This window comes from Orcinus orca, chromosome 12, assembly GCF_937001465.1.
Source record: "Orcinus orca chromosome 12, mOrcOrc1.1, whole genome shotgun sequence".
In the NCBI taxonomy this organism is placed as follows: Eukaryota; Metazoa; Chordata; class Mammalia; order Artiodactyla; family Delphinidae; genus Orcinus; species Orcinus orca.
The window spans coordinates 41,204,080-41,217,057 of record NC_064570.1 but is presented as its reverse complement, the minus strand read 5'-3'; the positions used below and the strand labels follow the sequence as shown (position 1 = coordinate 41,217,057).

The following is a 12,978-nucleotide window of genomic DNA, read 5'->3' as shown; positions in this document are numbered from 1 at the left end:
CAGGCCGTTTGTAGCATAAAGAGTACAGGTTTCAACCTTTACGAGTTGTGTGTGTGTATGTATGTCTGTATAGTGGGGGGATGACAAAGAGGAGGAGTTCAGGTTTTTCATCTGGGTGGTTGAAGGGTTAAAAATGTTAAAATTATACTGTCTAATACAAGGTAGGTGCTCTCTTATTATGCCCCATGGTCCTATAGGATTACACTGAGTTCTTCGGATGCAGCTGGCCTGCTCCTTCCTGACTGTTGTTTCAGCTTGTGCCTTAACCAGACAGACCAAAGGTGGGGCTGTTTAATTCCTACTCATCTTTCAATATTATATATATTCTATATATACAATATTATACTTGAGTACCACTTCCATATCCAGCTTAGGTAGCTTGACACCGTAGGCAAGTAGCCACCACTTAGGCAGCAATCACTTCCTCTTCTCCACTCCCAATGTACCCTCCATAGAGCTGACTGTGGCCCTTCTGATACTGCTGTAAAAAACCATTTGGTACTGAACTATTTCAGCGAGTATATGATTAGCTCCTTGAGGCCAGGTGTTCATCTTTGTATGCCCATAGTCACCTGCAAGAGTTCTAATCATCAAATCTTTGGTAAATAAACGTCCAAATTGTAAGATATGTATAAACTAGGGGCAAGAAAATGAGCTTATAACTGTGTTTTCTGAAATAAGCATTAACCATTTTTTGTTGGAAAATTCAATCTCTTAGTTGAAGAAAAAATTCAAAGCAAGCATTTTATAAGAACTTTTTCTCAGGATAATTTAAAGAACACACTACCAGCCATGCATACTCATATGCAGTGGTTTATTCCTTGAAGATTTGGTGAGGATTAAATGAGATAATCTTTCTACTGGCCCCTCAGCACAGTGCCTGACACACAACAATCATTTAAAAAGTTGGTCTTTAACATTATTATAATCATTCATAGATCATGTTCACCCAGGTTCTTCTAAAATCTACATTACTGAGTCAACTATAATTACTGAGTCAACTATATTTAGCACTCTTAGAAATGGATGCACTCTTTCAGGCCACGGAATACAATACAGTAGCCTGCCAAGGTGGACTGAAAACTTAAAGAAGAAAAGGTCTCATTAACATGTGATAGTGGTTAGTTGGGTCCATGTTCATGTGTCAGTACCAAATTGCCTATTTAGAAAACTAACAAGCTGGCTTCGTAACACTGAGCATAGATGCTGTACCAGAAATCCTAGGTTCTCAACCATCAGAATAATTTTAAAAAACAATATAAATAAGTTGGCAGTATTTTATGTACTTGAAAGTCCATAATTTCCACGTGTGTTTTCATTCTAGCCTTGTAAACTTAGAGAACACAGTTACAGTTATACATGGAAATGAAAGAAATTAACAGGTTATATTTCCCTGTCCTGATTTTGTTATTGAAGTAATTTAATATTGTATGATTATTTTGTAGTAAAACTTTTTCTGGCAAGTCTTACCTGGAATTAAAAAGTATTTAAAAGTTAAAACAAACTTACTAGCAAAAAAGAAAGACTGTTTGTTCTAACAAAATTTATTATCCAGTAATTACAAAGATTAAAGACTCTCCCATCTCAAATAAAAATAACTGTTATAATTACACACATAATACAGTACCTTATAGAGTGATTCCAATAAATATTACAGGAAATACAGGGCATTTTCAATTGGAGAGACAAATACTTTCACCGTGTCTGACATAGGAAACCCTGTTCACATAACGATCTGCATAAGGTCATGCTTTTAGTAACAGTCCGCCTAGAACTGTGCCAAAGCAATTCTTTCAGAATGTGAAGTACCGGGCAAACCACTCCTGGCGCTGGGGATCTGGAGAAGCCACCGGGGAAGCTTCACTCTGAGGAGGACTGAATTCATAAAAAGAGAGACATGTAACCCAGCATTAAGCTGTTTTGCAAAATGAAGGGAAAAGCACATAAAACATCAGTGCAGATGACCACAACTGGTTCCCTACGTTAGGAGATGCATTTTAAAGATCTGCTACTTCCTCTACACTGGACTGTGTTCTCCACTCCATGAGAGTGCAGCAGCAGCTCAGATGAAGTCCGTGAAGGAGGAGCCACATTACAACAATTACAAGAAACAAAAAAATCAAACAGTTGAGAAAAGTCAGGTGACCTTCTTGGAATAAAAAAGTTCAGGAGGAACTGTAGGAAATAAGAGAGAACCAGGTAACATTCTTCTTGTTCAGCACCTTTTCTCGTTTAGTTAATTAAAAAAATTTTTTAGAATCTGACACAAGCATTTCTTACAGATGTGTCCTTAACTATAACTAAATTAAGTAACTAAACCATGGTATAATATTTTTTATATATGTATGTTTATATTAAACTTTCATAATTCCATAAGCAGATACTCTAGGGGAAAGGAGTACATTAAAATCCCAATTTTCCCTCCATCTTCAAAGTTATATAATTTATACTTATCTTAACTCTAACTAAAGATTCTTTGGGCTAGTTAAGAAAATAAAAGGATCCCTACCGTCTTTGGGGGAAATTACAAGGCACGCAACAATGTGTAATGGAAACTCCAGTAGTCATGTTCCTTGAGCCCATGCACATGCATCTTACTGATACCTGAACATACCCATGCACAAGGGAAAATAAGCAACACAAAATATTTAGCAGGAGACACATTCAAAGGTGTATTTGACTATTTTTCATTCTTGCTATTTTTTTTCTATTTAAAATAATGTCATTAACTAGTCATTAATCACTTAGCCTAGAAAAAAAAAGTAGTCTACCTATATGATTATTACTAGTGACACTGAGACTTAGTAAGAATAAGTCAAAAAATAAATTTTAAAATAGCACAAGATCAGTAATAGTAAGGTAAGCACAAAATGACAGCACTTTCTAATTATTTAATGGATAAACAATTGGATTTCATTCAAATTTTACTTGTTAATATATTTATTCAAGGACTCTGAGATAAAACTGGAATATTAATTATAAAATTTTTTTCCTACTTCTGTCATTAAGTTCCCAGAGCTTATATATTTTTTATTTTGGCAATAAGTGCATATATATTTATAAATAAGCAAGGGAAAAATAAACAGATAAGAAACAAAAGCCACTTAATAAATAAAAAATATCTTGAATTTCTGTAATAAGGGGGATGGATTATTAATGAAAAACCGGTGATAATTCTAAAAATGAAGCACCGGTCCATAAATATAAATACTAAAATTCTAAGCATATGAATTACATTAGTACCTCTTTAAGCATTTAGAAAATTGACAAGGAAACAGAAAAAATCTTTTTAACAGAGTTAAAAAGGAGTTCTCTAGAGAGGTGGTGAATATATTTTGAAAATATTTCACAGTAAAATTTCTTTTCCTAGGCTGTTCTTAAAGTAGTAGATTTCTGCAATGTAAGAAAGTAAATTTCTCAAGTTAAAAAAGAAAAGAAATCACTGGTGAGACGGGGCTCACCTCAAAAATGTCTTGGGCTCTTTGGGTGGCACTGGCTGTGGAAGTGGTTTGCTGCTGTTGAACTCAATATCGTGGACTGGAGAATTAGGAATGGGATCCAGGCGGTTAGGATGTCCATTGCCCACTCCACCAGATTCCAGAGCACTTAGATTGGGAACACTCACAAACCTGTTTGTTGGTGATTTATTGTTCTTCTTCTTTTGCTGTATTAAAAATAATACATGTGAGGACAGTCCCTGCATAAGGACGAATGAGAAAATAGGAACAATAGAAGATACAAATTTGGCATGGGAAAATTTCGGAAGCTGGATGTTAAGATGAACCAGTGTTACCCAAAGTGCGGTCTGGGGATCCTTGGAGGTGCTCTTTATCTACATGGAATCCTCACAGACAGACATGCTGCTAGGTCAGAAAGAATGAGGAAGAAATGTTTAGGAATGGTTCATGGGGAGGAGAGGAGGGGGTGGAAAGAAGGCCAAGGGATAAAGAATATTGGGAGGAAAAGGGAAAGGGGGAAACAGCAGATCTCATGGATACCATGAGGTTAAATGGGTTTAGGCTAAAATTAGGAGAAGGTGAAAAGTTAACATAATTTTAAAAGAGAGGTCTGTGAACTTTAGCCATCTGTCAAAGGGAGGCAGTCCTTGCCTGGAAAATAAAAGGAATGAGAAAATGCTTGGCAAAGTAGTTTGAATCAAATCTCACATTTCTGCCTAAGACTTAGAGCTGACCTAGAGAAATAATTTGGTTTTAAATTCACTGCATCATCTCTCTGAAGAGGGAAGATGAAATCTGTATACTTAAGTCTCAATTACCAATTAATTGGTAGTATTACCATTAGCTCACAATCTTTGAAAAAAATTAAAGGTTATAAAACAAAAGCGATCAATGTTTTTTTCTTTTAATTGGTCTTTAAAATTGATGGTGAAAAGAGCAATACAATTTCAGATTATTAAAATCTATCAGCTTTCAAATCATTAACTTTAGTCTCTATTCATCTGTAGATTCAATGAACATCATCTTGCTTTGTGTAATAAAAATTAACATAAATGTGTGCTAATTTATGAAATAACTTTTTGCAAAATGATTCCAGAGTTTGAAAAAAATGCAATTAATAGACAAGATGGTCCTTTTCCTTTGCTTATAATGATCTCAACTATCTAGACATTGTCCTTTGTCATTTTCTGTGAACCACAAAGTCTCTGAAAAGAAGCCTATTTTAGCATAACTGCAAAAAGAAAGGAAGAACAATATCTTCTTCAGAATTATTTGTGAAAATTGAGTCCCTAATTTACAAAGATGTATCTTTAGCATTTTCTTGTTCTAGTCATGAGAGGGCATAATTAAACCTACTTAAGGTTTCTATTTTAAGAAATCAAAAGTATCATTGGTAAAGTTCTACAGTAATGGTTTTGTGGCTAAAAATGTAATTCCAATAAAATAGGTAAAAAGGAAATATTTCTAATCTTGTTTCAACAAGTCTCATAACGTAGCTTTTTAATTAAAAGCTTATTTCACCCTAAATAATGAATTTAAAAACTGAAACTAACTACATTCATTCACCAATTTTTTTTTTGAGAGGCCTTTATGTGTCAGACACTGTTTTGGACTCCGGAGATACAGCTATAGGTTTCCTGACTTTAGTCATTCCATTTTGCAAATCATTCAAGTCATTCTGTTTTAATAAACATTTAAGTTCAAAGTTTGGAGCACTTTAAGTTGTGAAGAAAGGATAGATTCCATCTTCTTAATAGAGAAGTTTTATGAGCTTTGAAAGCAGAAATTTTTCTGGCTCAGGGCCTAAGAGAAATTAGATATGATGTGCAAATTAATTAAATCTGAATCCAAAACATAGCTTTAGCATGGGCATTTTTATTTCTACTACTGATTCCTGCTAAAAGATACGTAATCCCTATAAAGCCCATATACATAATTATTCATTCTTTATTACTTGCTTTATTCACTAGAATAATTTGTAGTAGCTTATGGAAAACATGATGAAATTTTGCAACTGAACAAATATTTACTTAGTACTCACTATACCTATAGCACTATGATGGGAGTCATAGGAAGCTCGGGTACAGAGATGTATAAGACTTAGCCATGTCCATTTCATTTATCTGCAAGGCTCTTCTATCTGTCCTAAGACAGCAACAAAATGTAAGAATAGGTCATGTTCAAGTTTAATTGTCAAGAAAGGTGATTAAGACTGTGAGAAGTAAGGCCCTTCTCTGAAGATTAGTGGGCAACAAAATACATGTCCAACCCAAGGCCCATTAAGATGGCAGGCCTTAAGTCAGGGAGAGCTGTTGGGTATACAGGGCTTGGAGTACTTTTCAAGACCCCATAGAGGACAGTGAACACTAAGGAAATGACAAGAAGTTATCCCGAAGCAACTCAGAAGTGAGTTTTCTTTTTTTTTAAGATATAAGAAAACAAAATGGTATAACCAAGGTTTTATAATATTAATAAAATACTGTTTTAAGGACTATGAATTCTCAACAAATAAATGAATATTATTAGCATCTCATTTGAAAATGAGTATATAAAGAATTCATAGATTTTAGTCCTAGATTATTAAATTTAAGAAAACATTTTTGGAAGCTTTATCTTCTGCTGCTCTAAATATTTTATAAAAATTTTAATCAAGTTTTAAACCATATTCCTATTTTACAATGTTTACAGCACATACCTTAGTCAGTGGATTAATAACACCAACAGTAGGACTTGAGTTAAACACTTTGTTGAAGTTAGTTTCTCGATTGACTAATTCCAGCTGATAAAATTTATTATCCTCCTATGAAAAAGAATTACAAACATTTCTTAAACATTTTCTATTGAATATTTAAAAACTTCATTGTATAAATGCCATTTTATTCAAAATTTAATATAAAACCTGAATGAAAATTTATATACCTTATTCAAAGATTTCTAGACCTGTCAGGTCTAGAAATCTTAGAAATCTTAAATTCTGCTGGTGGGTGAGTTTTCAACACATTTCAAACCCTGTGCTCCGGGATTCTTCTCTACCCTTTCATACCTTCTCCCTCCAAGGCTAGAGCTAAATGTTTTATTTGGCCCATCTCTTTTCCAGAGGGCTGACTGTGCATTTTGAGCAGGCTTAACCTGCATTCATGGAGCTGCTCTGTGCATGGCTGAGTTGTTTCCAGACATGAAGATGGCACTATGGTATATCATTATTCTTGAGTACTGGAAAAGTATTTGATCTTGCCTAATCTCCTCTGTGAGACGTCAATGTATTACAGCAATGGTAACCACAGAACAGAGAAAAAGTGAATGGCCCATGCAGAGATAAACCCTTTGCCTTTGGCTTCACCAACAGGTGCTAATTGAACAACCAGACTTCCTATGTGTAGGAAGTAAACACGTAAGTGAATGGATCACTGTGTGTGTGAAAGGCAGGGTTGTGTGCTCTAGGAGAACTAGATTTTCAACCCCCTCCTAGTTACCACTGACCATCATTAATCTCAGCCCATGTGCCTCACAGTCCACAGACTTAGGGTGTAGTGAAAAGAGTGTAGACCATTCCCTGGCTAGAATTGGAAAATCAACAGCTATTTCTACCATAGATGAAACGTAGTAATACATTTGCTAATTTCACATGTAGAATATAAGGTAATTTTTCATGACTCTACTGTTCTCAGATAGAGACAGAGCAAGCTATGATGCCTGTGCTCATGTTCACAAAGCTTGGAAAATTGGGTGGTTATTGGGATGAAGTAGCACATATTCTGTCTTTCCAATGCCTGCTCCTGGGTTCCATCTATGAACCCCAATCAACTACCTGTTGCTTTTTGGCAGGAACTTCTAGTCCCATACAACAGGATGGCTTTCCTAAATGCTAAGAGAAATAAATATGTTAAGGAAAAAGGACTTCAGAAATAAATGCTCTTAGGCTCTCTTTGCATGCTAATGTCCAAAGTTTTCATGAAGAGATCAATGAGTAAACAGAATGATTAGCATTCTATTTCTAGTTTTACTGATTTTTATTTGTTAGTGGCAGTAAAAAGCAATATTTTAATTATTGATCAGGTCATATAATTTTAGAAGACTCTGAAATGTTTTATGAATTTTAAAACATCTGTGTTTTTTTAATTCTTGAGGAATAATGACTTTAATGAAGGCAGTGTATTTATTGTTAAATCTGTATTTTCTTCCCTGATGGACTTTTCAGAGCCGCTAACATCTCAGTGTGCACTGAGACTCTCAAGACAGAGCCTGTAGCTTTTCTTAGGCTAGAACCCTAAGAAAATAGAATCCTTTTTCCATGAAGTATGTCTTTGGATCAGGTTTTAGTGGGACACACTTTAGGAAGTTAACAGGACTAACTGGAAGTGTGCAATGCAGGCTTGTGCATGGATGTGTTGACCGTTCTTTCCCATCCAATTCTAATTCTACATGTACAATACACACACACACACTTCAATAGTATGTTAACTGTACACTGGCAATAACATATTATTAAACATTCAATATGTATTAAAAAGTATTTCTTTTTAAAAATTACTGAAAAAAGACACAATCTCCTTACCATAAAACCAAATTTAAAATTACTTTGTATTTCTTATCCTCATTCATAAACATTTTAATAAACGTTCAATCACAATACATATATTTTGTACTTTCAACTTTTGTTTAGCATTACTTAAAAATATTTTCTCATGTTTTCCCAATCAACAGTCTACAGATTACTAACATGGTTACACCAGAACCCCCTACCCCCCAAACCAAAACAACTTACCATTAGTTTCTTTATGACCTGATCTCTTTCTGTAAGCATGGCTTTTAATTCTCCAATCATCTGTAAATCTTCTGGTTTTGATTCTCTCATTAGATATTTTTCTTCCATCTCTTCTAGTCTAAAAACAAGAAAACCTTTCATTGATGATGCAGACATTCTTTTGCAATGCCTATATTTTTCAAATTGGTTCAGTTGAACACACAAAAATTTAAAATCAAACTTTTTCCGTTAAAACCTGTAAGCATAATGACATGATTGCCTCAAGAGGTAGTGTTATGAAAGGCTCTCCAAGTGCAGATGATGTTATTAAAGGCTTTGCAGATTACTTTTGAAAGAATCCACTCATTTTTAAGTCATTTAAGTGTATATGGGAATGAGGTGAGGTATGCTCTGTAGAAGAAATAATATACTGAATAATACTAACCTAGCAATGCAGGCTTGATGCTGGAAATGTAGGCTTACTATTAGGAGAACTTACCACATATACGATAATGTGGGATGACATAACGTTTGTTAACATATACAAAAAGGACAGAAGATACAGAGGAAAGGGGTACAAAGGACACACACATATGACATCATTCTTTCCTGGTTTATGGGAAATGCAGTTTACAAATTCTGAATATCAGTTAATATACTGAATATATAAACTGGAAAAAAAAAACCAGTTCATTGGATAAAAGAAGAATCATATTTCCTTCTAGGCCTGTTCTGCCCTGAATGAAATGAGAAGGTAATAGAACTAAATGCCACTGAAGACTCTAGAATAGAGGCCATTTTTTATGAGCAGAGGTGCCATGGACCCTGCAGAGTCTAAGAATATAGCACAGGGCAGAATGAAGAGGACGCAAATGGAAACTGCTAGTGTAGTTTGAAAAAAAGCACTCTCGATTTTAGAAAATTCAAATAATTAGAACAATCTTAAAACTTGCTTTCCAAATATGAAGAATAAACTAAGCTCAACAAAATTATGGTTAATGAAGAGTCACAGAAAAATTTATTCAGTCAACAAATATTGAGTAACTTCTAGATGATCTATCCTCTAGGTATCAATGATCCACTCCCACCCTCCAGTTCCAGAGGCATACCAGAATCTGTGCATTTGAGTACTTTTAGTAAATTCCACTAACTCAGCTCAAGCCAAAGACTTGGAGATAACATTTTTGGCTCCCTACCCAGCCCCATGGCTAAAGTTCTAATCTGGGAAGTAGGGAGGTATGAGGGAGAGGAAGTGTGGGGTTAGGGAGTGACTGTCTCAGGATCAGTTGACTTCGTCAGTTCAGTGTGAGGCTAGTTTCATTATCTTCACTTTTGTTCTTCTGTGACAATTCACTGAGCTCACATAAACTAACCTTGCATTTTATCATGATGTGGCATTATATGGGCAAAGTTTTATATTTTATGGGCAACGGTTTTGAAAAGCTTGAGAAACGTGGAAAAAGCATTTGCGTTTCATACCAGAGTAGCCACAAGATGTCACTGGAGTACTTTCTTTATCAGTAAAAACAAGGTACAAGATTTTTGAACTGTTTCCTGCAGCTGAACAAAAATACTTGGTAGTAAATGGTCACTAAAAAACTCAATTTAAAGCCTTATTTAAAACTATGATGTCTTAGAATAATTCTGCATGTTGCTTTTAAGTATGGAAAATTCAGAAAGCATCTTCTTGGGGTGTAAATAAATACATGTACTTCATTTGTAAAGTTAAAAAAAAAAAAACAATAACTATTATGTCTTTTTGTTCCAGTACAATGAGAAGTTAAGGTAAAGTGAGTCTAAAATAGTCAGTTACTATCCCTGAACCACCTTTTTTGCATAATAAAGGTCTCTGAACTTAAATTCCAGTGTGTGTTTTTGTTTAGTTTCAACATTCTTTACCTACAAAATTATTATCAGTTAATCTTCTCCACAAAATACCTTTACAGCACCAAAAATTTTTTTAAAAGATACCTGGATAGTAAAGGGAAAAAAATAATTGATTAAACTGAAGAAACATCCATATAAACACAAATGGGAAAGCATTAAAGGAGAGAACAAGTAATATGATGTAGATTTAACCTGCAAACATATTCCAAGAATTATTAGTCTTTCAAAATCCTGATGGGGGAAGCACACTTCGTCCTCTTCTGATGCCCATTCACGCCAACTCCGGGCAGTCAACATTTTCCCTTTCAGTTGCCCCACTCAACTCTCTAAGCCAGCTGCTTCCCAAAGACTAGGTGTGAACGACTAGTGATACAGGAGACAGTTTAGTTTGTTCTCCTTTAATCTTTCTGACCACAAGGAGAAAGTCTGTTAGGTTCTGTGTATCTTGACTGGTCTTCATAGCATATATGCTTATTACGCTGTTTCACAGCACTCAGGCAGGCCTCAAGCATCAGTGCTAGCCAGGATCTAATAACACTGTTGTATTTTCACAGAAGTCACATTTATATAGTTATGGCTTAACTTCTATTTAGAATAATGGGTGAAATTTTTCAGTAGTGATAATGGTTTTACTGCAGAGTTAAAAATTTAACAGGAAAAGTTGATTAAGTTAAAACGAGTCAATTAAAAATATTAAGACAATAATATCATAGGTAGCCAGAAATGACCAAATTCCCAAAGGCTGTATAGGAAGGATTAAAGCCTGGGAAATAACTGCCTTGAGGGAACCACACAAGTACATACAGACTTTTACTCAAAATACAGATTCCCATTAGAAGTAATACAAAGAGAGGACAGACGGAAGTAGAACATATAAAATTACTAATTAGGGTCACTGCTTGATTCTCCCCAGGCACGCACGCCCTGATTTTTTTTTTTTTTTTGGCTCTGAGAATATATAGGTCAGTGTCTATGGCTCATGGATAACACAAACCAAAAATATGAATGCATAAAAAGCTGTATAAAAAAGTTTCCCAGCTGATAGTCCTTCCACACTTTTAAAATAAATGACAAAAAAAAAATCAGTAAGTTGAGATTTTAGAGCCAAACAACAGTATTATTAGTCACTAATGACTAATTTCTAAAATATGACTAAATTCTAAAATAGTCATATCTATTTTAGAATTTTAATTGTATAAAATGAAAGAACTCTAGTATACTATCTCCTACAGCCTTAAGGTAAAGGAAATATAGTAATTCAAGCAGCTTAACGTCAAACTTCTCTTTCCCATAAATTACAGGCACAGATTCAGACTTGTGACAATAGAACGACTTCATCCTTACCTCACAAGATTATGAAAATAAGCTGTATGGCAACTTAAAAATCAAATAACAACAACAAAAAACTATCAGGGTATTATAGATTTAAAAAACTCAAGCAACTTTTAAGGAATAAGTAATTCTGGTGTGGTGGAGAGCTTCTTTTTAATCAGGTATTACTGACCTACTTAAAGTCCAAGTACAGAAACTCAAATGTTTCCCCCAATAAGAAATTACCTTTTGGCTTCAGTACAGTGAGAAGTTAAGGTAAAATAACCCTAAACAATAATAATCTCTGAACCAAATACCTTTTTTGCATAATAAAGATCTGCCACGACTCCAAGTTCTGTGTATATTTACATTTAGCTTAAAGTTCTTTAAAACAGCCCATTCTCATTTGTTTCTAAAACAAAAACCACGACATATTTCTTAGATACAATGTTTTTACTAAGATACTATACCACTCAAGAAAATAAAACAATTTCTGTAGCATATCTGAAAACCTAAGTAGACTTTAATACCCAGCACTAGAGGATTTCTAGCAATAATTCCGTAAGAGACACAGAACTCTTACCACCATTTCAACGATGTTTAGAGGGTACGGTCCCTCCTTTAAACTTTTGTCCCCATTTCATTTCCCTGGAGTCCAACAAGGTTTGGGGCAGGGACAGAAGCAAGAAATGTCCAGCTGCTCCAGAGGCCCGTCAGCTGCAGGCTTCAGGTGGCAGGCTGACCCGTGCCCCTCCAGTCCCTCCACCATACCCACTGCCAAGAATCCACAGGGCTTTGCCGATTGTGAAGTTTTAAAGTCAGCATGCAGTTGATTAGGAACTTCAGTAGGGTACCCTTAGTTCTCTGAAACAGGCTGAGAGTAGTTCAAAAGTTGTTCTCCCCAGTTCCTTAAACTGGAATGGACCCTCCCTGCTTTCCATCTGTTTAAATCCAAACCATTCAGCAGATCCCAGCAGGCTGCCTCTGAGGATATGCGCCAGAAATATCCACCTGTCTAAAACTGTGCTTTTCAATATGGAGGCCACTAGCCCATATGTGGCTATTTACATTTAACTTAATTAAAATTAAATGAAGTTAAAAATTCAGTTCCTTGGTTGCGCCAGCCACTGTTCAAGTGCTCAACAGCCTCTGTGGCTAGCGGCTACTATACCGGACGGAGCAGATACAGCACATTTTTGTTATTACAGAAAAATCTACTAGACATTGCTAGCCTAAATACAGTTGTATATGTGTTTGTTTTTAACTAAATGAGTAGATACCTAAGACTAGAGATTAATTACATAATGACAGCAGGTGAAGAAAGAAATATGGTCAGTTAGCATAGACCTAGTTGAAGTAGAAAACAAATGGTAGATATAGAAAAACAGATAAAATATTTGACTTATAAGTCACACTAATCCTTTGATTAAAAATGAATATTAAAATACTAAATTATCTTCTATCTACTGAAAGTTCATAATGCGCAAAACTATAAAAAACGGAATAAAGTAAAAACAAAGATATAACCCTTACTCTGTAACGTAACATTCCTAAGGAGACCGGACACACGGACAGACA

General features: G+C 34.9%; 1 protein-coding gene across 5 annotated transcripts in view; it reads right to left on the bottom strand.

Moving 5' to 3' along the window:
- Positions 1-1,532: 1,532 nt before the first annotated feature.
- The window catches only part of FAM184A (family with sequence similarity 184 member A), a 120,409-nt gene continuing 108,963 nt past the window's right edge, over positions 1,533-12,978 (bottom strand). For 4 of the 5 annotated variants that reach the window (XM_004263875.4, XM_049695501.1, XM_049695499.1 and 1 more), the window contains 4 exons: positions 8,224-8,341; positions 6,154-6,258; positions 3,462-3,664; positions 1,533-1,875 (listed from right to left, as the gene is read on the bottom strand). In XM_004263875.4, the coding sequence (XP_004263923.1) occupies positions 1,794-1,875; positions 3,462-3,664; positions 6,154-6,258; positions 8,224-8,341 (508 nt within the window). In that variant the 3' untranslated portion in view covers positions 1,533-1,793. Of the gene's footprint in view, positions 2,605-3,461; positions 3,665-6,153; positions 6,259-8,223; positions 8,342-12,978 lie in introns of all 5 variants that reach the window. The other variant, XM_049695500.1, reaches the window with a different exon arrangement.